The sequence below is a fragment of the Patella vulgata genome, chromosome 1, assembly GCF_932274485.2.
Source record: "Patella vulgata chromosome 1, xgPatVulg1.2, whole genome shotgun sequence".
In the NCBI taxonomy this organism is placed as follows: Eukaryota; Metazoa; Mollusca; class Gastropoda; family Patellidae; genus Patella; species Patella vulgata.
The window spans coordinates 26,151,149-26,177,710 of record NC_065879.2 but is presented as its reverse complement, the minus strand read 5'-3'; the positions used below and the strand labels follow the sequence as shown (position 1 = coordinate 26,177,710).

The 26,562-nt window shown below is 41.2% G+C and overlaps 1 protein-coding gene across 1 annotated transcript; it reads right to left on the bottom strand.

Moving 5' to 3' along the window:
* Window positions 1-11,163: 11,163 nt before the first annotated feature.
* Window positions 11,164-26,348, bottom strand: LOC126811408 (uncharacterized). Its single transcript, XM_056098460.1, has 13 exons — window positions 26,329-26,348; window positions 22,378-24,444; window positions 19,359-22,221; window positions 19,307-19,323; window positions 17,937-19,197; window positions 17,885-17,901; window positions 17,284-17,775; window positions 16,465-17,145; window positions 14,979-15,803; window positions 13,619-14,425; window positions 12,259-13,065; window positions 11,225-11,675; window positions 11,164-11,181 (listed from the first exon to the last, which is right to left on the bottom strand). Exons 1-13 carry the CDS (start codon window positions 26,346-26,348, stop codon window positions 11,164-11,166), a joined length of 10,326 nt encoding a protein of 3,441 aa, XP_055954435.1.
* Window positions 26,349-26,562: the final 214 nt, after the last annotated feature.

Genomic DNA, 26,562 nt, shown 5'->3' with positions numbered 1-26,562 from the left:
ATCTTCACCGATTCTTAGTATGGCCGATCGTTTGATTGACAGGCGTTAACTCCACCTACATAATCTCTGCTGTCTTTTGTCTGCTGTCATTATATCCGAATTTGTGTTTAAATTACCTTTTTGGATTTTTATAACAATTGGACAAAATGAGTGAAAGGGTAAATTTTCATTCTTACTTGTATTTTGGGCATGCATTAAATCAATTGAATATAGGACATAATATTATAATAAAATTATGATAAATCTGTAGGTATACACCAGTGGCGTCGTGCCATTGGGGAAATAAAAATATTTTTATTGATATTATTAAGACAAAAGACCTGTCCGTCTGTATTAGTCATCACACGCTCTCCAGGAATTGTATAATTTGTCATTATCTGTGTTTAGTTTATCGCTTCGTACACTCTATCATTTAGCCTCGACCCGGGAGTATGACGTCAACGTAACGTTTGAGCATGCGCAGTACGCAGTCAGTTACATTCCTGGGAAACACATGGCAAACATCTAGCCTCGGCTGTATGACGGTAAGTGATATTTACCTACGTCTATACAATTGCGATGCGGCACCGTTTTACTTATTAGGAAAACTTGCCGCTTTTAAAAAGAAGTTATCAAAATTGCGTCGTTCGAAGCGTGTGTCGAATTTTAAGGATATACGTACTGGTAAGTAAGCATGCCATGATGAGATAAAAGAGACAATTGCATGTATGACATGAGCTTATCTATGATCAAAAGGTATATAACTGAAGACAACAAAAGACGAACAGAAACAGGGAAGAAGAGAAGCAGAGCCGGCGTATGGACTCACCCGAGTTCAGCCGCTGCCTTGGCAAATCACATATTTACTAAACTGATATCTGTTATACTAAGATATTGTTACACATAATGGGCAACGCCGTTGGTAATCCGGGAACTTGAAAGTAGTTCCAATGGCGGACTTCGTCATACAGCCGAAGCTAGATGTAGGGTACTGGAATCGGCAGAGGTTTGCCGAGTGTCCTGGGAAAATGTCGGGGTCAAGCAGTGCCAGTGTTATCGAAAGCGTGCGAGAACCGAATAAAGAATATAAAGCTACCCATGCGTAGTTAACTCTAGCCTGCGACCGAAAGCGTGCGAGAACCGAATAAAGAATATAAAGCTACCCATGCACAGTTAACTCTAACCTGCGACCGAAGAGGTCAGAATAGTTAAACTGGTTTGGCTAATAGTACGTGTGAACGCAACACGATCCTGTCGTAAAAACCCCGCCGATTTTGAACTGGTTTTAGGGCAAGGTAAAGTGACAGAAATTGTCACCACACCTGAAATGGGGGGTCCACAGAACATCTGTTGTAAATTATTGTGATGTGTTGTTTAATTTATTAGCTATATCTTTTGTATTATATTTTCTACGAAGGGCAGGATGTTAGAAAGGCTATCATAGCTTAATCTTCAACCCTTCTGAAAAAAAGTCATTATTATTATTATTATTATTCACAACATTTGTAGTGCCTGTATTTTGTTATCTAAATGTGCTTGAATTGGTAATTTTGGAAAATATGAAGCAAATATACCATCCAGCACTGCGCAGCTGCAGGGTAAACAACACAACATGGGAAATCACAAAGTCTCACACAGATGCCTGAATATATACACTACAACCATCAAGACTTCAAATTTTGAAAACTATCTTTGCTTTAGCACAATAAGTCCATATAATCAAACTTGTTTTTGTTTTTTTTAAATATCCTCCATCTTTTACAAGGGACTACTTTCAGACTTTTTGTATGGAGTACCGTCATCAAGATCATCTGGATGAAATATTTCGGGTTTATATGGAAAATAATAAATACTGCATCAAAATATCCTTCAAATTCCTTTCGTTTTCAACTATTTTTATAGGCCTAATGAAAACACATCGCTAACATTTTTATGGCATCTTTTAATTCACCCTTAGAAACTTTTGGCCTGGAAGCAGAGTGACAATTAAACATTGGACATACATTGTACGTATTTACTAAGTTTTACATTAAAACATTTTGTATACATTTTATTCAATATTTATTCACACTTATCACAGTGTTTAATCTTTGTTAAATTGTACACTAATAGTCCAAAACTGAATGTGGAAATGTCCAAGTGAATGTTTGATTGGAACATATGATGTGTTGCAAATGGTACATCATAGAAAGGAATTTGCCATACAAAAATTATATTTAGGTTACAAATTCTATACCAAACCCTCAAAATGCTTATTATTCTAACATAAATGAATAATAATCTATCCAAAATTTAGAAACAAGCCTTTTTGTTAACATTTACCAACACTTGACAACGGCAGTCATGATAGCTTAGATTTGACAGTTCTGTTTTCAAGAATTTATAGAACGCTCCATGTGAATAATGTTGATATTAAAAGATTTGACAGTTCTTGCAAACGATGGGAAATAGTCTATAATATTATGATTTAACACCTGATTTATCGATAATTGTGATAGTATAAGTCAAAAAATATTTACGCATTATTATTTACCTTTATGTGTCGAATTGCCGCCCAACGGAAGTGCTGATTACAACAATAAGTTCGTGAATAAATTATTTTTTAATATTATCAAATCACGTAAATGACACCTCATTTGTAATCAGATATGAATTAATCTTTGTCCGCAGTTGATTCAAAATATAAAATTAACACTTTGCTCATTGATAATAGCAGAAGGTCAAGGACGTTAGACGTCCGGACACGAAGGTACAAATCGTTCGCAAAGTTTACATTTATAAAACGGTAAAGTGTTTAATTACTAAACGGAATACGGCATAATTGTGTGTATGGTGGTGTAAATAAAATCTTTACATATCGATATAATTTCCCGGTAAACGCTGTCAGTTCAACGAGTGTTCGCATCACTCGTATAAAGACATGAAGGGTCATTTTCAAGATTGAAAAAAAATGGCGGACTCAAACCACTTCGTAGCAAGGACGCGAAAATCTCAAACTACATGGAAAAGGGAAAGCAACTCGAAAATCTAAGACTCAACTACTGTACTAAATTGATCAGAGTAGCAATTGAGAGATAATAGCTGTCCCCAACTTTTATCGTTTTGTCTGTAGGTGTAACCGCGATTGGGCAAGAAAGTGATTAAATTAAAAAATTTTCTTACATGATAACACGCAGGTTATTGTGAGTAATATAGTTTATTTTGGTCTTTTGTATCCAAGGGCCACTATTCTGTGCTGGAAAATAATAATTTCGGCCTGGTTGGTGTAGAGACTAGTTTGCAACAAGATGGTGTCAATTTACCTTGCCCTTAACAATAAGCGTCTGAACTGTATATTTGACTTTCCGATCGTCAACTTTCCAGTAACATTCCAATATCACCAGCTTACGGAGTGTATGTAGGCCTATCTTAGCTAGTTTGATACACGAGGGCTTGTTCCTTTTATTCTGATTTTTTAAGTAGATCGAGGCATTTCTAAGCTTCATCTATAGGAATACTTGCCCACTAAACTTACAAGTTTTATTTCCGCCATATTGACTTGAATACTAAATATAGCAGGTCTCTTTCGGCTATTATTCTAAATATATTTAATTTACGCGTATACTATCTTCCTGATTATGTCAACTACATCTGATTTTTCAACAAACCAGAGCTAATGGCGCCATCTGGTAGCAAATTGTATAAGCTTTCTGTGGAACAATCTATTTCAGGTAAAAACGATCGGAGTCACGTCGAACCAAAGCCCTTCTGGAATGGCCTCCCGGACAAATACAAGTCCATCGTACCCTTTATTTAACCTTAATTTGCCTGAAAAGTTGAAGTCAGTTGTACTGGTAATTATGATCGTATTAAACATCATCTTGAAGTTGTAGTTAACCCCACTCATTGTTCTGTTCGCGTCAAACATTCTCGTCCAAAAGTCTGTTTGCCTTTTATGCGAAAAGACAAAAAAGGACTCTTCATCTGTTAAAAATTTTGCACAAGGGAGACATTCCTCACAACACCGGCCATGGTGAATTGACGAAATATCGCGTTGATATTATTTTTAGTGACACTGACATTCACCGCGTGCAAGGTTAGGGTTGGGTTTGGTCCAAAAATTCTGACGTCATGTGCAATTCACAGTGATTGGCCCCGTGAGGAATGTCTCCCCGGCGACCAAGCTATATGTTAACACTGTTCATCATGTGGATTTTGCATGCTGAAAGTCCATTGGCCAATTACGCTATTTTACCGAGATTTCGTCTAATGGTTTGGATGCAGCTATGGCGGGTGTGGCGCCAGGTAGGGTAAGCTTACTCTTCCGGACACCAGTCCTGTTACCACTGTATTTTGTACACGGTGAACAGTCAATTTGCTGATTACACTTTTTTGCCTATACCGTTTTTTTAGGACTTCGAATTTTGTCTAATGGTTTGGATTTTTCGTACTTGGTTCTATTTTATTTAACTGTAAACACATGAACTCTGTGCCGTCGAATTCCAGATCAGATCTATCTCCTGTCATTTCTTATCAGTGCGTGGAAGGAACATTAGTAGTAATGTATTTGTGTCTACTGATTTATCGAGCCATGACTTAGTTAAGAGAATAAAGTAAAATTTTTCTGGTAGTTCGGATGCTAAAATATCGACTTTGTAACGGCGACTCCTTATATTCAGATGGGCGATACAAAAGTTTGCGGTGGGGGAGGGGGGGTTGAATCGCTTTCGATATCACCAGAAACTATCAGGGTTATAAATATAATATTTAGGGTGTATTGAAAAAAATAACAAACTACAAGCAAATTTCTTCTTACCTTCGAAACTAATTCGCCTTTAGTCACATTTGTATTTAATATATTACAAATAAACATCATATTTTTTAAAGAAAAAACAAAGTTCATATAACACATCTATTATATCTTTAAAACATACAACCAGCCTATTGATACAATACCAAGTCAATAATATATTTACACATTCATGTGCAATGGATGGGGTGTGTAAAATTTATATAAGTACACTTAGGAGAGAGGGCTCCCCCCATCCTTTTTCAAGGAACACCTATCTGAATAAAAAATAAAATTCAAATAAATATATACAATATCGTGAAATCATAACCCATATATTACAATGTTAAGTTATTTATTAAAACATAAAACGTTAATAAACTATTAATAAATTAGTTATTATAGAATTAAATGATGTATTAAAACTTATAATAGTTAGAATAAGGTCAACTTATTTATTAAAAAATAATAATAAACTAGTTTTAATAAGATTAAGTTATTTATTAAAACACAAAAATGATATTCTTAAAGATGGGGTATAATACGGAATTCTTAGCCATGGTAATAAGGTATTCTTAAACTTGGGGAATAATAAAGTATTCTTAAACGTGGGGTATGATAGTTTTCGAAGGAAGTAACGTTGAATATATTCCAGACTTTTGAAATAGCCTAATTTATTAAAACATAAGAAAGATATTCTTAAAGATGGGGTATAATACGGTATTATTTTTAAACTTGGAGAGCAATAAGGTATTCTTAAACGTGGGGAATAATAAGGTATTCTTAAACGTGGGATAAAGTAGTTTTCGGAGGAAGTAACGTTGAATATATTCCGAACACTGAAATAGCTCAATTAGGGTTTTCTTTCTCTTTTAAATAAGCAAGTAAAATCTTTTACAGTTTTTATCTCCATAAGCCACAAATATAAAACAGCAAGGAAGAGGGTTAGACGTCTTGCTCACATAAATACTAAGATGGTGGAAACGAACCAAATAGGATATCAAATAGAAATTTCAATTATAAAAGTATTATCAATGATAAAAAAAATACTATGTTATCAATGATAAAATGTATTATCATTATCAATGATAGAATGTATTATCAACGATTTTATGCGGTTTTTTAGCTTTTCATTTGTTATGTTATATCAATATCAATGTGGGAGTAAATTAGGTATAAAACACAGTACATCATCTGGTTTAGTTAAAATAATTTTATGTGTGAACTAATATATGGCATTAAACAATACATTTTTTAAAAATATACCTAACTACATCTGGTCTGAGGTGACTCTGTACATGTTAACGTAATAGCATCAAAATATAAATTACTTGGACAAATTCTCTCGTCTCCCAACTCAGCATTTAAACAACGAATATATCTTCGACAATTTGTACAGTGTGGAAAATCGCCTACAGCATTCAAACATTCTGTCACGTCAAAACATGGCGTTTCCATTCTTGGCGACGTCACACTGGTTGGTGATGTAACGCTGGTTTGCGGCGTAGAAGCACTATAAGTTTAATAGACAGAAACAAAGTTAAAAAGAGCAATCTCATATTCTACAAGATGTCCATCAAAATATTGAGGGTTTGTTGGGGGGTTTTCGGAAACGTTCGCTAAAATAAAGAGCCGGACACAATTAGGTTATTTTGCATAAAATCGTAAGAAAAAAATAAATCGGCAAATTTCACAGTTCCAATTGGAATTACTCAATAAACATAGCAGAAACGAGATCATTATCAAACCTTCCTGAAAATCCGCCATCCCTCAGCACTCCACCACCGAAAAAAAAGAAATTGGAATTCAAAGTTAACATCTGCGTCGTTTATAATTTACTATACAGTCATTTTCCCGAAGGTGCCATAGATCCAGTTCCTATAACGACACCCACTAATTTTCGGGAAGGTGCAAATACTAATCTCATTACCGCTATTTTTATTGTGTAATTCATATTGGAACATTTAGACACGAAAATAAATAGGCTACGCTATTGCCGACTAGGTTCCCGTGCGATCAGATATCGGTACTGTATTTATTTACATTTTAAATCCCTTTTAGATTACGCCTATTTCTGGACATTTTTATTTGTTTAAATGTGTTAGAAAAAAATACTGATGCATTAAAATAGGCAATTTACCTACGAACAACCTAATGGTGCCGTTGTATCAAAAGGTCATTGTTGTTTTACCAAGAGCTTACATGGTTCAACATTAGAGACTTTTAGCAAGCGGAATTTTTCCCATCTGTATCACGAATCTGTATCGTGACGATACGGATACGTGATACGTTGCGTCAATAGGGACTTTTGGCAAGCGTAAATTCCTGGTCCGTATCACGTATCCGTATGGATTTTGCGTACGTCATCATAGTGTGTGTATTTCTTATGCGTGATTTCTCATACAGAAAAGGTCCGTATAACATTAAAGACTTTTGGCAAGCGGAATTTTTCCATGGGGTTTCACGTCCACTCGATACAAACATTTCGGGACTAACATATGGTTTAATTTTTATTTCAATAATTCGCTTGCGCGTAGGGGTCCTTAGCAGTGGGAGGACCCGGAGAAAACCCACGAGGTTGGACAAGCGACCCAACTCCTTGTCACGTACAACCGGGGATCCGAAACCACGCCAGTTGACTCAATGACAGGTCTTATGATACAGCGCGTACGTGCTAACCATTCAGCCATCCAACCCCCCGCGTACGTATGAGTAGCTGAACTGAGCTGAGCTGAGCTGAGCTTGGTTTAGTTATATTACGGCATTATGGTAATTATCTACCAAGATCACTATCAGTACTAGTCAAGTGCCTAGCCTACAAATTCCCTGAGCTATTTAAAAAAAATCAATATCAAATGTTATTAAAAATCTTCGTCTTCGACTCGACAGCAATTTTTATTTTCACTAATGTATCATTTCAGTAAGTTTATACTCCTTTACCATAGAATCACATCATCTACATAAAATTCCGCTAAAAACTCATCAAAAATAATGATTAAATTCCAGTCTTTATCATGTTTAAAATCAAATCAAATATACACCTTCGTGTTCTAGGATAAACATAGATTCAATAAAAGGCTATGGCACAACATTTCAGCGTCTAAAAGTAGCAAAAAAGACGGTAAAAGACGACAATGTTATATGGACCTTTTCCGTATCAAAGCTGTTCGATACGTACTGCCGTATCCGTGTGCCGTATCACGAATGAGAAATACACACACATTGATGACGTCACACGCATAATCGATACGGATGCGCGATACGGACCAGAAATTTATGCTTGCCAAAAGTCTCTATTAATTGACGGCTTCGGAAACGTGTTGAAAGTAACTTAGTAACATCTATATAATCTTGATATTCACATCTGCTAGCACTGTTTGCCAAGTTCAACACGAACATCGTTTAGTCGACATAGTTAATAACTTACGTTAGTCGTTTGGCTTGATTGTGGCTGTAGTATACTCTATAAAAAAGTAGGGGATATTCAGAAACAATACAAAGCTGCCAAAATCCACTGCTGTTTTTATTAGAGGTAACCAGTGTATGTTAATAACAGGCCAATTGCCTACACATGAACATAAACAGTTCATATGGGCGGCTTATCTGACGGCCCCATTTCACTCGCAAAGAGATACACTGTCAAAAGTGAAAATGGACGTTTTTGATTTTTGTCTTAATAATGAGTAATTGCTCCACCAATCCTCAGAAATTCAGCAATTCGTCGTGGCATGCTTCTAATCAACCGTCCAATCACGATTTGGGGCAATCTGACCCACTCCTCTTGCAGTGCCACGGCCAATTCTTGCAGTGTTGTCGGTTGACGTTGACGTCGACGAACATGTCTCCCGATCATGTCCCAGACAGGACTCATGGCTGGCCAAGGCATATGAACAATATGGTGACACTGGAGGTAGTCAGTCATTCACGACACGAACGCGGTGGGCACGGGCATTATCATCTTGAAAGATGAAACGTCGACCTGCACGCTGAGCAAAGGGCAGAACTATCGGTGCCAGAATGTGGTCACGGTAGTACACACCAGTGACCCTTCCTTGAACAATATACAAGTCCGTTCTGCCAGTCATGGTGATTCCTCCCCACACCATAACAGACCGACGCCCGAATCTGTCATCCTGTCTGACGTTAACTTTAACGTTAGCATGATGCTCATTTACACGCGAGCACGCCTATCGGTGTAATCCAGAGTACATCTGAGAAAATTACACGTGCCCATCGACGATTACTCCAATTTCTACGCTGCCTACACCATTGACGCCTGTTTGCCATGTGCTGTCGAGTTAATGGAGGCACAACACGCGGTCTTCGCGCATGCAAATGGGCTGCATGTAGCCGATTTCTAATCGTTTGGGGTGTAACTCGAATTCCTGTAACTTGGTACAAGTTTACAGAAAGCTGATTGGCCGTTTGTCCTCGATTTCGCAGGACCTGTGTACGAATATATCGATCCTGGGCTTGTGTAGTGGCTCTAGGACGACCTGAACGAGGTCTATCATTAACATTGTGTGTTTCTTGGTACCGGTTCCATAGATCACAGACTGTGACACATTAAGCATGTTGGCTACTGCTCGCTGTGTAGAGCCCATTTGAAGCATGCCGATAGCACGTAGAGGTTCATCATTTTGAAGACGTCTCATTGCAAATTTTAATTTTAAACGTAACACACTAAATCAAAGATACGCTAAATAGTAAATCGTTTGCAAGAACCGATATGAAAGCAAACATGGATAGGATAAACCAGCACGCGGCAGTTTTCATCAACCCTTCCTTGAAGTGTCAAATTTGACAATGAACGCCTCCCACGTCTATGGCGCTATTGCGTGTGGTGTTCAGGTCAGTGGTTCTGTTGGGGCGACAAGTTCTTCATCTGTGAACATACTCTCAAAGCATGTCAAATGTCCATGACTATTTATCATATCACAATCTGCATAGGTATTTGCATTTCAATATCCCCTACTTTTTTTTTAACAGTATATAATAATAATGGCGAACGGCGGTGTTTGTGACCCGTGACGTGTATTTCGTCAGTACGAAGTAGGTCTGTTAAAACAAAGTACCTACCTGCATCTAGTTTGAGACGACAGGGTACATGTTAATGTAACAGTATCAAAATATAAAAGAACTGGACAAATAAAACCCGCTTCCTAATATCACACAAACTGAATATTTGCAATGATATTAGTATAACATCAGAATACTGCCAGAAATTAAAACAAAGTACTTACCTACATCTGGCTTGAAATGACTGGGTGCATGTTAATGTAACACTATCAAAATATAAGAGATCATTACAAATTCTCTCGTCTCCCAACTCAGCATTTAAACAACGGATATATCTTTGACAATCAGTACAGTGTGGAAAATCGCCTAATTTATTCGAACATTCTGTCACGTCAATACATGGCGTTTCCATTCTTGGCGACGTTACACTTGTCGGTGACGTAATACTTGTCATACTGGTAGGTGATGTGACACTGGTAGGTGATGTGACACTATTAGGGGATGTTACACTGGTAGGTGATGTGACACTGGTAGGTGATGTGACACTAGTAGGTGATGTTGCACTGGTCGGTGATGTTACACTGGTAGGTGATGTGACACTGGTAGGTGATGTGACACTAGTAGGTGATGTTGCACTGGTCGGTGATGTGACACTGGTAGGTGATGTAACACTGGTAGGTGATGTTACACTGGTAGGTGATGTGACACTGGTAGGTGCTGCAACACTGGTAGAAGCACTACACGTTTAATCAAAAGATACAAAGTTAGAGGAGCAACCTAAGATTATGTAGGGTATCCACGAAAATTTCTACTTAATAAAATTGAGTCTTTCAGAAATAATCGCCAAGGCTAAATAAATTAGGTATTTCGGAAATGATTGATTAGCAGGGTCAAATTATTTTGCATAAAACCGAAGGAGTATAAAGTATAAATAATATCAAGTAATTTCAAATAAAATGGATACTCATAAAACCCCAGATAACTCCTTATAAGTAATACCGCTTTCTAAAATCAGAGAAGACTTACTAAATATTTGCAATGATATTATTATAACATCAGAATACTGCCAGCAATTAAAACAAAGAATCTACCTGCATCTAGCTTGAGACGACAGGGTACATGTTAATGTAACAGTATCAAAATATAAAAGACGTTGGCAAATAAAACCCGCTTCCTAATATCACACAAACTGAATATTTGCAATGATATTAGTATAACATCAGAATACTGCCAGAAATTAAAACAAAGTACCTACCTACATCTGGCTTGAAATGACTGGGTGCATGTTAATGTAACACTATCAAAATATAAGAGATTTTCACAAATTCTCTCGTCTCCCAACTCAGCATTTAAACAACGGATATATCTTTGACAATCAGTACAGTGTGGAAAATCGCCTAATTTATTCGAACATTCTGTCACGTCAATACATGGCGTTTCCATTCTTGGCGACGTTACACTTGTCGGTGACGTAATACTTGTCATACTGGTAGGTGATGTGACACTGGAAGGTGATGTGACACTAGTAGGGGATGTTACACTGGTAGGTGATGTGACACTTGTAGGTGTCGTCACACTAGTAGGCGACGTCATACTGGTAGGTGATGTGACACTGGTAGGTGAAGTCACACTGGTTTGTGACGCAACACTTGTTACACTGGTAGGCGATGTGACACTGGTAGGTGATGTCACACTAGTAGGGGAGGTTACACTGGTGGGTGATGTCACACTTGTTTGTGACGTAACACTGGTCTGTGACGTAACACTGGTAGGAGATGTTAAACTTGTTGGCGACGTAATGCTTGTAGGCGATGTCATACTGGTTGCTGAAGTGACACTTGTAGGTGATGTGACACTTGTAGGTGATGTTACACTGGTTGGTGATGTGACACTGGTAGGTGATGTAACACTAGTAGAAGATGCAACACTGGTAGAAGCACTACAAGTTTAATCAAAAGATATAAAGTTAGAGGAGCAACCTAAGATTATGTAGGGTATCCACGAAAATTTCTACTTATTAAAATTGAGTCTTTCAGAAATGATCTCCTAGGCTAAATAAATTAGGTATTTCGGAAATGATTGATTAGCAGGGTCAAATTTTTTTGCATAAAACCAAAGGAGTATAAAGTATAAAATAATATCAAGTAATTTCAAATAAAATGGATACTTATAAAACCCCAGATAACTCCTTATAAGTAATACCGCTTTCTAATATCAGAGAAGAATTACTAAATATTTGCAATGATATTATTATAACATCAGAATACTGCCAGCAATTAAAACAAAGAACCTACCTGCATCTAGCTTGAGACGACAGGGTACATGTTAATGTAACAGTATCAAAATATAAAAGAACTGGACAAATCCTGTCTTCTCCCAACCCAGCATTTAAACAACGAATATATCTTCGACATTCAGTACAGTGTGGAAAATCGCCTACAGCATTCAAACATTCTGTCACGTCAATACATGGCGTTTCCGTTCTTGGTGACGTCACACTTGTTCGTGATGTCACACTAGTAGGTGATGTTACACTAGTCTGTGATGTGACACTGGTAGGTGATGTTAAACTTGTTGCCGACGTAATGCTAGTAGGCGATGTTACACTAGTTGGTGATGTGACACTTGTAGGTGATGTAACACTAGTAGGGGATGTTACACTGGTAGGCGATGTCACACTTGTGGGTGAAGTCACACTGGTTTGTGACGTAACACTGGTAGGTGATGTTAAACTTGTTGGCGACGTAATGCTTGTGGGCGACGTCATACTGGTAGGTGATGTGACACTGGTAGGTGATGTTACACTGGAAGGTGATGTGACACTGGTAGGCGATGTGGCACTGGTAGGTGATGTGACGCTGGTTGGTGACGTCACACTAGTAGGGGATGTTACACTGGTTGGCGATGTTACACTGGTTGCTGAAGTGACACTTGTAGGTGATGTGACACTTGTAGGTGATGTTGCACTACTAGGTGATGTTACACTGGTTGGTGATGTTAGGCTTGTTGGTGAAATGGCACTGGTAGGTGATGTGACACTGGTAGGTGATGTTAAACTTGTTGGCGACGTAATGCTTGTAGGCGACGTCATACTGGTAGGTGATGTGACACTGGTAGGTGATGTGACACTTGTAGGTGACGTCACACTAGTAGGCGACGTCATACTGGTAGGTGATGTGACACTGGTAGGTGAAGTCACACTGGTTTGTGACGTGACACTTGTTACACTGGTAGGCGATGTGACACTGGTAGGTGATGTCACACTAGTAGGTGATGTCACACTTGTTTGTGGCGTAACACTACAAGTTTAATCAAAAGATACAAAGTTAGAGGAGCAACCTAAGATTATGTAGGGTATCCACGAAAATTTCTACTTATTAAAATTGAGTCTTTCAGAAATTATCGCCTAGGCTAAATAAATTAGGTATTTCGGAAATGATTGATTAGCAGGGTCAAATTATTTTGCATAAAACCAAAGGAGTATAAAGTATAAAATAATATCAAGTAATTTCAAATAAAATGGATACTTATAAAACCCCAGATAACTCCTTATAAGTAATACCGCTTTCTAATATCAGAGAAGAATTACTAAATATTTGCAATGATATTATTATAACATCAGAATACTGCCAGCAATTAAAACAAAGAACCTACCTGCATCTAGCTTGAGACGACAGGGTACATGTTAATGTAACAGTATCAAAATATAAAAGAACTGGACAAATCCTGTCTTCTCCCAACCCAGCATTTAAACAACGAATATATCTTCGACAATCAGTACAGTGTGGAAAATCGCCTACAGCATTCAAACATTCTGTCACGTCAATACATGGCGTTTCCGTTCTTGGTGACGTCACACTTGTTCGTGATGTCACACTAGTAGGTGATGTTACACTAGTCTGTGATGTGACACTGGTAGGTGATGTTAAACTTGTTGCCGACGTAATGCTAGTAGGTGATGTTACACTAGTTGGTGATGTGACACTTGTAGGTGATGTAACACTAGTAGGGGATGTTACACTGGTAGGCGATGTCACACTTGTGGGTGAAGTCACACTGGTTTGTGACGTAACACTGGTAGGTGATGTTAAACTTGTTGGCGACGTAATGCTTGTGGGCGACGTCATACTGGTAGGTGATGTGACACTGGTAGGTGATGTTACACTGGAAGGTGATGTGACACTGGTAGGCGATGTGGCACTGGTAGGTGATGTGACGCTGGTTGGTGACGTCACACTAGTAGGGGATGTTACACTGGTTGGCGATGTTACACTGGTTGCTGAAGTGACACTTGTAGGTGATGTGACACTTGTAGGTGATGTTGCACTACTAGGTGATGTTACACTGGTTGGTGATGTTAGGCTTGTTGGTGAAATGGCACTGGTAGGTGATGTGACACTGGTAGGTGATGTTAAACTTGTTGGCGACGTAATGCTTGTAGGCGACGTCATACTGGTAGGTGATGTGACACTGGTAGGTGATGTGACACTTGTAGGTGACGTCACACTAGTAGGCGACGTCATACTGGTAGGTGATGTGACACTGGTAGGTGAAGTCACACTGGTTTGTGACGTGACACTTGTTACACTGGTAGGCGATGTGACACTGGTAGGTGATGTCACACTAGTAGGTGATGTCACACTTGTTTGTGGCGTAACACTACAAGTTTAATCAAAAGATACAAAGTTAGAGGAGCAACCTAAGATTATGTAGGGTATCCACGAAAATTTCTACTTATTAAAATTGAGTCTTTCAGAAATTATCGCCTAGGCTAAATAAATTAGGTATTTCGGAAATGATTGATTAGCAGGGTCAAATTATTTTGCATAAAACCAAAGGAGTATAAAGTATAAAATAATATCAAGTAATTTCAAATAAAATGGATACTTATAAAACCCCAGATAACTCCTTATAAGTAATACCGCTTTCTAATATCAGAGAAGAATTACTAAATATTTGCAATGATATTATTATAACATCAGAATACTGCCAGCAATTAAAACAAAGAACCTACCTGCATCTAGCTTGAGACGACAGGGTACATGTTAATGTAACAGTATCAAAATATAAAAGAACTGGACAAATCCTGTCTTCTCCCAACCCAGCATTTAAACAACGAATATATCTTCGACAATCAGTACAGTGTGGAAAATCGCCTACAGCATTCAAACATTCTGTCACGTCAATACATGGCGTTTCCGTTCTTGGTGACGTCACACTTGTTCGTGATGTCACACTAGTAGGTGATGTTACACTAGTCTGTGATGTGACACTGGTAGGTGATGTTAAACTTGTTGCCGACGTAATGCTAGTAGGTGATGTTACACTAGTTGGTGATGTGACACTTGTAGGTGATGTAACACTAGTAGGGGATGTTACACTGGTAGGCGATGTCACACTTGTGGGTGAAGTCACACTGGTTTGTGACGTAACACTGGTAGGTGATGTTAAACTTGTTGGCGACGTAATGCTTGTGGGCGACGTCATACTGGTAGGTGATGTGACACTGGTAGGTGATGTTACACTGGAAGGTGATGTGACACTGGTAGGCGATGTGGCACTGGTAGGTGATGTGACGCTGGTTGGTGACGTCACACTAGTAGGGGATGTTACACTGGTTGGCGATGTTACACTGGTTGCTGAAGTGACACTTGTAGGTGATGTGACACTTGTAGGTGATGTTGCACTACTAGGTGATGTTACACTGGTTGGTGATGTTAGGCTTGTTGGTGAAATGGCACTGGTAGGTGATGTGACACTGGTAGGTGATGTTAAACTTGTTGGCGACGTAATGCTTGTAGGCGACGTCATACTGGTAGGTGATGTGACACTGGTAGGTGATGTGACACTTGTAGGTGACGTCACACTAGTAGGCGACGTCATACTGGTAGGTGATGTGACACTGGTAGGTGAAGTCACACTGGTTTGTGACGTGACACTTGTTACACTGGTAGGCGATGTGACACTTGTAGGTGATGTCACACTAGTAGGTGATGTCACACTAGTAGGTGATGTCACACTTGTTTGTGGCGTAACACTACAAGTTTAATCAAAAGATACAAAGTTAGAGGAGCAACCTAAGATTATGTAGGGTATCCACGAAAATTTCTACTTATTAAAATTGAGTCTTTCAGAAATTATCGCCTAGGCTAAATAAATTAGGTATTTCGGAAATGATTGATTAGCAGGGTCAAATTATTTTGCATAAAACCAAAGGAGTATAAAGTATAAAATAATATCAAGTAATTTCAAATAAAATGGATACTTATAAAACCCCAGATAACTCCTTATAAGTAATACCGCTTTCTAATATCAGAGAAGAATTACTAAATATTTGCAATGATATTATTATAACATCAGAATACTGCCAGCAATTAAAACAAAGAACCTACCTGCATCTAGCTTGAGACGACAGGGTACATGTTAATGTAACAGTATCAAAATATAAAAGAACTGGACAAATCCTGTCTTCTCCCAACCCAGCATTTAAACAACGAATATATCTTCGACAATCAGTACAGTGTGGAAAATCGCCTACAGCATTCAAACATTCTGTCACGTCAATACATGGCGTTTCAGTTCTTGGTGACGTCACACTTGTTCGTGATGTCACACTGGTAGGTGATGTTACACTAGTCTGTGATGTGACACTGGTAGGAGATGTAACACTTGTTAGCGACGTAATGCTTGTAGGCGACGTCATACTGGTAGGTGATGTGACACTGGTAGGTGAAGTAACACTTGTAGGTGAATTCACACTAGTAGGTGATGTGACACTGGTAGGTGACATCACACTAGTAGCTGATGTGACACTTGTAGGTGATGTCACACTTGTAGGTGAAGTGACACTGGTAGGTGATGTACCACTAGTAGGTGATGTACCACTAGTAGGTGATGTTACACTAGTTGGTGATGTGACACTAGTTGGTGATGTAAAACTAGTAGGCGATGTAAAACTAGTAGGCGATGTTGCACTAGTAGGTGATGTAACACTAGTAGGTGATGTTCCGCTGGTAGGTGAAGTCACACTAGTAGGTGATGTTACACTAGTAGGTGAAGTCACACTAGTAGGTGATGTTACACTAGTAGGTGATATGATACTAGTAGGTGATGTGATACTGGTAGGTGATGTTAAACTTGTTGGCGACGTAATGCTTGTACGCGACGTCATACTGGTAGGTGATGTGACACTTGTAGGTGACGTTACACTTGTTACACTGGTAGTTGACGTGCCACTAGTTGGTGATGTGACACTTGTAGGTGATGTCACACTTGTAGGTGATGTTACACTAGTAGGTGATGTGACACTTGTAGGTGATGTAACACTAGTAGGTGATGTTACACTTGTTGGTGATGTTACACTGGTCGGGGATGTGACACTGGTAGGTGATGTGACACTCGTAGGTGATGTGACACTAGTAGGTGATGTTGCACTGGTTGGTGATGTGACACTGGTAGGTGATGTTGCACTTGTAGGCGATGTGAAACTTGTAGGTGAAGTCATACTGGTTGGTGACGTTACACTAGTTGGTGATGTGACACTGGTTGGTGATGTGACACTGGTAGGTGATGTTGCACTTGTAGGCGATGTGACACTAGTAGGTGATGTCACACTGGTAGGGGATGTGGCACTGGTTCGCGATGTAACACTGGTAGGTGACGTAACACTGGTCTGTGACGTAATACTGGTAGGTGATGTTAAACTTGTTGGCGACGTAATGCTTGTAAGCGATGTCATACTGGTTGCTGAAGTGACACTTGTAGGTGATGTGACACTTGTAGGTGATGTGAAACTTGTAGGTGAAGTCATACTGGTTGGTGACGTTACACTAGTAGGTGATGTGACACTAGTAGGTGATGTTACACTGGTAGGTGATGTTACACTGGTTGGTGATGTTACACTTGTTGGTGATGTTACACTGGTTCGTGATGTTACACTTGTTGGTGATGTTACACTGGTAGGGGATGTGACACTGGTTGGCGATGTTACACTGGTAGGCGATGTGACACTAGTAGGAGATGTTACACTGGTAGGTGATGTCACACTAGTAGGTGATGTGACACTGGTAGGTGATGTGGCACTGGTAGGTGATGTGACACTAGTAGGTGATGTTGCACTGGTTGGTGATGTGACACTGATTGGTGATGTTACACTTGTTGGTAAGGTTACACTGGTTGGTGATGTTACACTTGTTGGTGATGTTACACTGGTTGGTGATGTTACACTTGTTGGTGATGTTACACTGGTTGGTGATGTTACACTGGTTACTGAAGTGACACTTGTAGGTGATGTTACACTGGTAGGGGATGTTGCACTAGTAGGTGATGTGACACTGGTAGGTGATGTTGCACTGGTTGGTGATGTGACACTGGTAGGTGATGTCACACTTGTTTGTGACGTGACACTGGTTTGTGACGTAACACTGGTAGGTGATGTTAAACTTGTTGGCGACGTAATGCTTGTAGGCGACGCCATACTAGTAGGTGATGTGACACTCGTAGGCGATGTGACACTAGTAGGTGATGTAACACTGGAAGGCGATTCTGCGCTGGTAGCTGAGGTCACACTAGTAGGTGATGTTGCACTAGTAGGTGATGTTACGCTGGTAGCTGAGGTCACACTAGTAGGTGATGTGACACTTGTAGGTGATGTAATACTAGTAGGTGATGTTGCACTAGTAGGTGATGTTACACTGGTTGGTGAAGTGACACTTGTTGGTGATGTTACACTTGTTGGGGATGTGACACTAGTAGGTGATGTTGCACTGGTTGGTGATGTGACACTGGTTGGTGACGTTACACTCGTAGGTGATGTGACACTCGTAGGTGATGTGACACTAGTAGGTGATGTTGCACTGGTTGGTGATGTGACACTAGTAGGTGATGTTGCACTGGTTGGTGATGTTGCACTGGTTGGTGATGTGACACTGGTAGCTGATGTTGCACTTGTAGGCGATGTGAAACTTGTAGGTGAAGTCATACTGGTTGGTGACGTTGCACTTGTAGGCGATGTGACACTAGTAGGTGATGTCACCCTGGTAGGGGATGTGGCACTGGTTCGCGATGTAACACTGGTAGGTGACGTAACACTGGTCTGTGACGTAATACTGGTAGGTGATGTTAAACTTGTTGGCGACGTAATGCTTGTAAGCGATGTCATACTGGTTGCTGAAGTGACACTTGTAGGTGATGTGACACTTGTAGGTGATGTGAAACTTGTAGGTGAAGTCATACTGGTTGGTGACGTTACACTAGTAGGTGATGTGACACTAGTAGGTGATGTTACACTGGTAGGTGATGTTACACTGGTTGGTGATGTTACACTTGTTGGTGATGTTACACTGGTTCGTGATGTTACACTTGTTGGTGATGTTACACTGGTAGGGGATGTGACACTGGTTGGCGATGTTACACTGGTAGGCGATGTGACACTAGTAGGAGATGTTACACTGGTAGGTGATGTCACACTAGTAGGTGATGTGACACTGGTAGGTGATGTGGCACTGGTAGGTGATGTGACACTAGTAGGTGATGTTGCACTGGTTGATGATGTGACACTGATTGGTGATGTTACACTTGTTGGTGAGGTTACACTGGTTGGTGATGTTACACTTGTTGGTGATGTTACACTGGTTGGTGATGTTACACTTGTTGGTGATGTTACACTGGTTGGTGATGTTACACTGGTTACTGAAGTGACACTTGTAGGTGATGTTACACTGGTAGGGGATGTTGCACTAGTAGGTGATGTGACACTGGTAGGTGATGTTGCACTGGTTGGTGATGTGACACTGGTAGGTGATGTCACACTTGTTTGTGACGTGACACTGGTTTGTGACGTAACACTGGTAGGTGATGTTAAACTTGTTGGCGACGTAATGCTTGTAGGCGACGCCATACTAGTAGGTGATGTGACACTCGTAGGCGATGTGACACTAGTAGGTGATGTAACACTGGAAGGCGATTCTGCGCTGGTAGCTGAGGTCACACTAGTAGGTGATGTTGCACTAGTAGGTGATGTTACGCTGGTAGCTGAGGTCACACTAGTAGGTGATGTGACACTTGTAGGTGATGTAATACTAGTAGGTGATGTTGCACTAGTAGGTGATGTTACACTGATTGGTGAAGTGACACTTGTTGGTGATGTTACACTTGTTGGGGATGTGACACTAGTAGGTGATGTTGCACTGGTTGGTGATGTGACACTGGTTGGTGACGTTACACTCGTAGGTGATGTGACACTCGTAGGTGATGTGACACTAGTAGGTGATGTTGCACTGGTTGGTGATGTTGCACTGGTTGGTGATGTGACACTGGTAGCTGATGTTGCACTTGTAGGCGATGTGAAACTTGTAGGTGAAGTCATACTGGTTGGTGACGTTACACTAGTAGGTGATGTGACACTGGTGGGTGATGTGACACTAGTAGGTGATGTTACACTGGTTGGTGATGTTACACTGGTAGGTGATGTTACACTTGTTGGTGATGTTACACTGGTTCGTGATGTTACACTTGTTGGTGATGTTACACTGGTAGGGGATGTGACACTGGATGGAGATGTGACACTGGTAGGTGATGTCACACTTGTTTGTGACGTGACACTTGTTACACTGGTAGGCGATGTTACACTGGTAGGGGATGTGACACTAGTAGGTGATGTTGCACTGGTTTGTGACGTGATACTGGTAGGTGATGTTGCACTTGTAGGCGATGTGAAACTTGTAGGTGAAGTCATACTGGTTGGTGACGTTACACTGGTAGGTGATGTTGCACTTGTAGGCGATGTGGCACTAGTAGGTGATGTAACACTGGTAGGCGATGTCATACTGGTTGCTGAAGTGACACTTGTAGGTGATGTGACACTGGTAGGTGATGTTGCACTGGTTGGTGATGTGACACTGGTAGGAGATGTAACACTGGTAGGCGATGTGACACTAGTAGGGGATGTTACACTGGTAGGTGATGTCACACTTGTTTGTGACGTAACACTGGTAGGTGATGTTAAACTTGTTGGCGATGTAATGCTTGTAGGCGACGTCATACTAGTAGGTGATGTGACACTTGTAGGCGATGTGACACTGGTAGGTGAAGTCACACTGGTAGGTGATGTCACACTAGTAGGTGATGTTGCACTAGTAGGTGATGTTACGCTGGTAGCTGAGGTCACACTAGTAGGTGATGTGACACTTGTAGGTGATGTAATACTAGTAGGTGATGTTACACTGGTTGGTGATGTTACACTTGTTGGTGATGTTACACTGGTTCGTGATGTTACACTTGTTGGTGATGTTACACTGGTAGGGGATGTTATACTGGTAGGGGATGTGGCACTGGGTGGCGATGTTACACTGGTTACTGAAGTGACACTTGTAGGTGACGTTACACTTGTAGGTGATGTCACACTGGTAGGCGACGTCACACTAGTAGGTGACGTCATACTGGTAGGTGATGTGACACTGGTAGGTGAAGTCACACTGGTTTGTGACGTGACACTTGTTACACTAGTAGGGGATGTGACACTAGTAGGTGATGTTGCACTGGTTTGTGACGTGATACTGGTAGGCGATGTTACACTTGTTGGTGATGTTACACTGGTTGGTGATGTTACACTTGTTGGTGATGTTACACTTGTAGGTGAAGTGACACTTGTAGGTGATGTTACACTGGTTCGTGATGTTACACTTGTTGGTGATGTTACACTGGTTCGTGATGTTACACTGGTTGGCGATGTTACACTGGTTACTGAAGTGACACTTGTAGGTGACGTGACACTTGTAGGTGATGTCACACTGGTAGGCGACGTCACACTAGTAGGTGACGTCATACTGGTAGGTGATGTGACACTGGTAGGTGAAGTCACACTGGTTTGTGACGTGACACTTGTTTGACTTGTAGGGGATGTGACACTAGTAGGTGATGTTGCACTGGTTTGTGACGTGATACTGGTAGGCGATGTTTCACTTGTTGGTGATGTTACACTGGTTGGTGATGTTACACTTGTTGGTGATGTTACACTTGTAGGTGAAGTGACACTTGTAGGTGATGTTACACTGGTTCGTGATGTTACACTTGTTGGTGATGTTAGACTGGTAGGGGATGTGACACTGGTTGGCGATGTTACACTGGTTACTGAAGTGACACTTGTAGGTGACGTGACACTTGTAGGCGATGTTACACTAGTAGGCGACGTCACACTGGTAGGTGATGTGACACTGGTAGGTGAAGTCACACTGGTTTGTGACGTGACACTTGTTACACTGGTAGGGGATGTGACACTAGTAGGTGATGTTGCACTGGTTTGTGACGTGATACTGGTAGGCGATGTTACACTTGTTTGTGATGTTACACTGGTTGGTGATGTTACACTTGTTGGTGATGTTACACTTGTAGGTGAAGTGACACTTGTAGGTGATGTGACACTTGTAGGTGATGTTGCACTAGTAGGTGATGTTGCACTAGTAGGTGATGTGACACTGGTAGGTGATGTTGCACTGGTTGGTGATGTGACACTGGTAGGTGATGTGACACTTGTTTGTGACGTAACACTGGTTTGTGACGTAACACTGGTAGGTGATGTTAAACTTGTTGGCGAGGTAATGCTTGTAGGCGACGTCATACTAGTAGGTGATGTGACACTTGTAGGCGATGTGACACTGGTAGGTGAAGTCACACTGGTAGGTGATGTCACACTAGTAGGTGATGTTGCACTAGAAGGTGAAGTTACGCTGGTAGCTGATGTCACACTAGTAGGTGATGTGTCACTTGTAGGTGATGTAATACTAGTAGGTGATATTTCACTAGTAGGTGATGTTACACTGGTTGGTGATGTTACACTGGTTGGTGATGTTACGCTTGTTGGTGAAGTGGCACTGGTAGGTGATGTGACACTTGTAGGTGACGTCAAACTAGTACGCGACGTCATACTGGTAGGTGATGTGACACTGGTAGGTGAAGTCACACTGGTTTGTGACGTGACACTTGTTACACTGGTAGGCGATGTTACACTGGTAGGTGATGTTACACTGGTTCGTGATGTTACACTGGTTCGTGATGTTACACTTGTTGGTGATGTTACACTGGTAGGGGATGTGACACTGGTTGGCGATGTTACACTGGTTACTGAAGTGACACTTGTAGGTGACGTGACACTTGTAGGTGACGTCTCACTAGTAGGCGACGTCATACTGGTAGGTGATGTGACACTGGTAGGTGAAGTCACACTGGTTTGTGACGTGACACTTGTTACACTGGTAGGCGATGTTACACTGGTAGGTGATGTTACACTGGTTGGTGATGTTACACTTGTTGGTGATGTTACACTTGTTGGTGATGTTACACTGGTAGGGGATGTGACACTGGTCGGCGATGTTACACTGGTTACTGAAGTGACACTTGTAGGTGACGTGACACTTGTAGGTGACGTCACACTAGTAGGCGACGTCATACTGGTAGGTGATGTGACACTGGTAGGTGAAGTCACACTGGTTTGTGACGTGACACTTGTTACACTGGTAGGCGATGTGACACTGGTAGGTGATGTTGCACTGGTTGGTGATGTGACACTGGTAGGTGATGTCACACTTGTTTGTGACGTAACACTGGTTTGTGACGTAACACTGGTAGGTGATGTTAAACTTGTTGGCGAGGTAATGCTTGTAGGCGACGTCATACTAGTAGGTGATGTGACACTTGTAGGAAATGTGACACTGGTAGGTGAAGTCACACTGGTAGGTGATGTCACACTAGTAGGTGATGTTGCACTAGTAGGTGAAGTTATGCTGGTAGCTGAGGTCACACTAGTAGGTGATGTGTCACTTGTAGGTGATGTAATACTAGTAGGTGATGTTGCACTAGTAGGTGATGTTACACTGGTTGGTGATGTTACGCTTGTTGGTGAAGTGGCACTGGTAGGTGATGTGACACTTGTAGGTGACGTCACACTAGTAGGCGACGTCATACTGGTAGGTGATGTGACACTGGTAGGTGAAGTCACACTGGTTTGTGACGTGACACTTGTTACACTGGTAGGCGATGTTACACTGGTAGGTGATGTTACACTGGTTGGTGATGTTACACTGGTTCGTGATGTTACACTTGTTGGTGATGTTACACTGGTAGGTGATGTGACACTGGTTGGCGATGTTACACTGGTTACTGAAGTGACACTTGTAGGTGACGTGACACTTGTAGGTGACGTCACACTAGTAGGCGACGTCATACTGGTAGGTGACGTGACACTTGTTACACTGGTAGGCGATGTTACACTGGTAGGTGATGTTACACTTGTTGGTGATGTTACACTGGTTCGTGATGTTACACTTGTTGGTGATGTTACACTGGTAGGGGATGTGACACTGGTTGGCGATGTTACACTGGTTACTAAAGTGACACTTGTAGGTGACGTGACACTTGTAGGCGATGTGACACTTGTAGGCGATGTGACACTGGTAAGTGATGTCACACTAGTAGGGGATGTTAAACTGGTAGGTGATGTTAAACTTGTTGGCGACGTAATGCTTGTAGGCGATGTCATACTGGTATGTGATGTGACACTGGTAGGTGATGTGACACTGGTTGGTGATGTAACACTGGTTGCTGAAGTGACACTTGTAGGTGATGTGACACTTGTAGGTGATGTTACACTGGTAGGGGAAGTTTCACTAGTAGGTGATGTGACACTGGTAGGTGACCATGAAAGAAAATCGTCATGTAAAACCTTCTGTATCAAAGGAAGAACGGTACGACGGAATGAGCATTAATAAAAACAACTAACCCGAGGACACTCTGCTCCTTGTATTTTTTTAAGAACGCAAAGTGTTCACAGCCAAACACAACCAAATATCGGACCATAGTGAATTAACTCTTACATCCAATTTAATATTCCAGCTACACATTTATTCTGGGACGGAGAGAGAGAGGGGGGGGGGGTGATAAATGGGTTTTAACGTCCACTCAACACAAACTAGGTCATTTCAAGACTAACATATGGTTCAATTTACATGTATTCCAATAATTAGCTTGCTCGTAGCAGTCTTTAACAGTGGGAAGAAACCGGAGGACCCGCAGAAACTCATGAGGTTGGATAGGCGATCCTACTCCTTGTCACACTACCGGGAAATCGAAACCATGCCAGTTCACTCAATGACAGAATTTATAATACAATGCGCATGTGCTAACCATTCGGCCATTTACCCCCACCCATCCCACCCTTCAGGGCGGATGCTGTTTCTGGGTTCTTTGGTTGCTCTCAAAAAGCTATACAAGACTCAAGTCAAACCGTATGATAAGCACCATTTGACGACGAACATGTGAATAAAATGATGCAATATACAGCGAGTTGTGTGTACAGTGACCAGGAGATTGATACATTAGTACATGTAGTTCCCGATCTTCTAAATGGACTAATATTTGAAATGTAAGAGGTTTCAAAGTTTACTTTAAGATACAGGATCATACGATTAGAAGCTATGGAGAGCGATTTATCAAGCATACATTATGACCCACTACGAAACTCGCCCGCGTCACCTTCTTCACTAGAAAACGGAGGGGAATTAAGAAAGAGACAGTGAGAAATGGGTCTTTAGCAGTGGGAGGAAACCAGAAGACCCGGAGAAAACACACGAGGTTGGACAGTCGACCCTACTCCTTTTCACGTGCAAGCGGGGGATATAAACCACCCCATTTGACTCAATGACACCTTGCGATCTAACGCGCACGCGTTTACCATTCGGCCACCCGAATTTATGATTTTCTCGCCAAAATGAGTCCCCATTTGGAATTTGGCCCCCTAGCGGTATTGGCCGTCACGTTTGGAAGGGATACCCAAGCTCATTAGATTCAGCGGGTCGAATTCTTATTGATACCACCTTCAAATTGAAGTCCGAGACAATTTGTCCGGCATCATCCGGATTCTGAATCTATATCTGATATATAATCCATCAAAATACATTAGATGGACTATATTTCCAGATTTGTCGACCTGTTGACGGACTAATACAAAGTTAAAGGAGCAACCCTAAATAATACCCCACAATCGTGGTGGAAACGCCAGATATCGTGTTGTGGTCTCCATGGTCGCCAATGATCGACGAGTCAAGGCGTTTGTTTTGAGCATGTTCAAAACAAACACCAAAGTTCTGTGATCTGACCTGGAAAGCTGTGAGAACGCGGTGGGGTCGCGAAGGTCGCGAGACAAGCGTGATAACATCTCCATGAACGTAGTACCGGCGCAATACACTAGTGGCAAAGACGCTGCGAAAATTGTAACATTTGCAAGGTCGACTTCATGACGTCTTTACCACGACCCTCGCGTGTCTGCCACGACCACACGCACTTATGGCGTTGTCATGGCGATGTTACGATGATTTCATCACTGTTGCTGGATTGCCCTACATCCTTATGGGGTTCCCAGTCTGCCTATGGCGATCTTATGGGGTTCAAACTGCGTTTATGCAATTTATAATGCGACCATGGAGTGGTTACCAGGCTTGCATTACGCTCCTGTGGCGATCAGGCTTTTCATGGGCGACTTGCTATTAAAACAGGCGATTCAAAGTTCATACATCAGTGTGTATGTCGTCATCTTGAAATGTCCAAAAATCTGACCAGCTTATAAAGTCGCCGTGATCATGTGGTAGAAGCGCACGTGTAGTCGCGATACACGTTGAAGACACGTAAGAACGCCATGGGCGTGAAGGGGGTTGGATGGCTGAATGGCTAGCGTGCGCGAGCTGTATCATAAAGTCTGTCATTGAGTCGACTGGCGTGGTTTCGAATCCCCGGTTGCACGTGACAAG

Bases quoted from the DNA above. Each gene is read 5' to 3' on its own strand.
- LOC126811408 (XM_056098460.1), bottom strand. From the start codon at position 26,348: ATGACGACATACACACTGAT. The intron at 24,445-26,328 runs GTATGAACTTTG...GTCACCTACCAG, and splicing joins ATGACGACATACACACTGAT to TGTCACATCACCTACTAGTG. The intron at 14,426-14,978 runs GTCACCAAGAAC...TTAAACTTGTAG, and splicing joins ACATCACGAACAAGTGTGAC to TGTTACGCCACAAACAAGTG.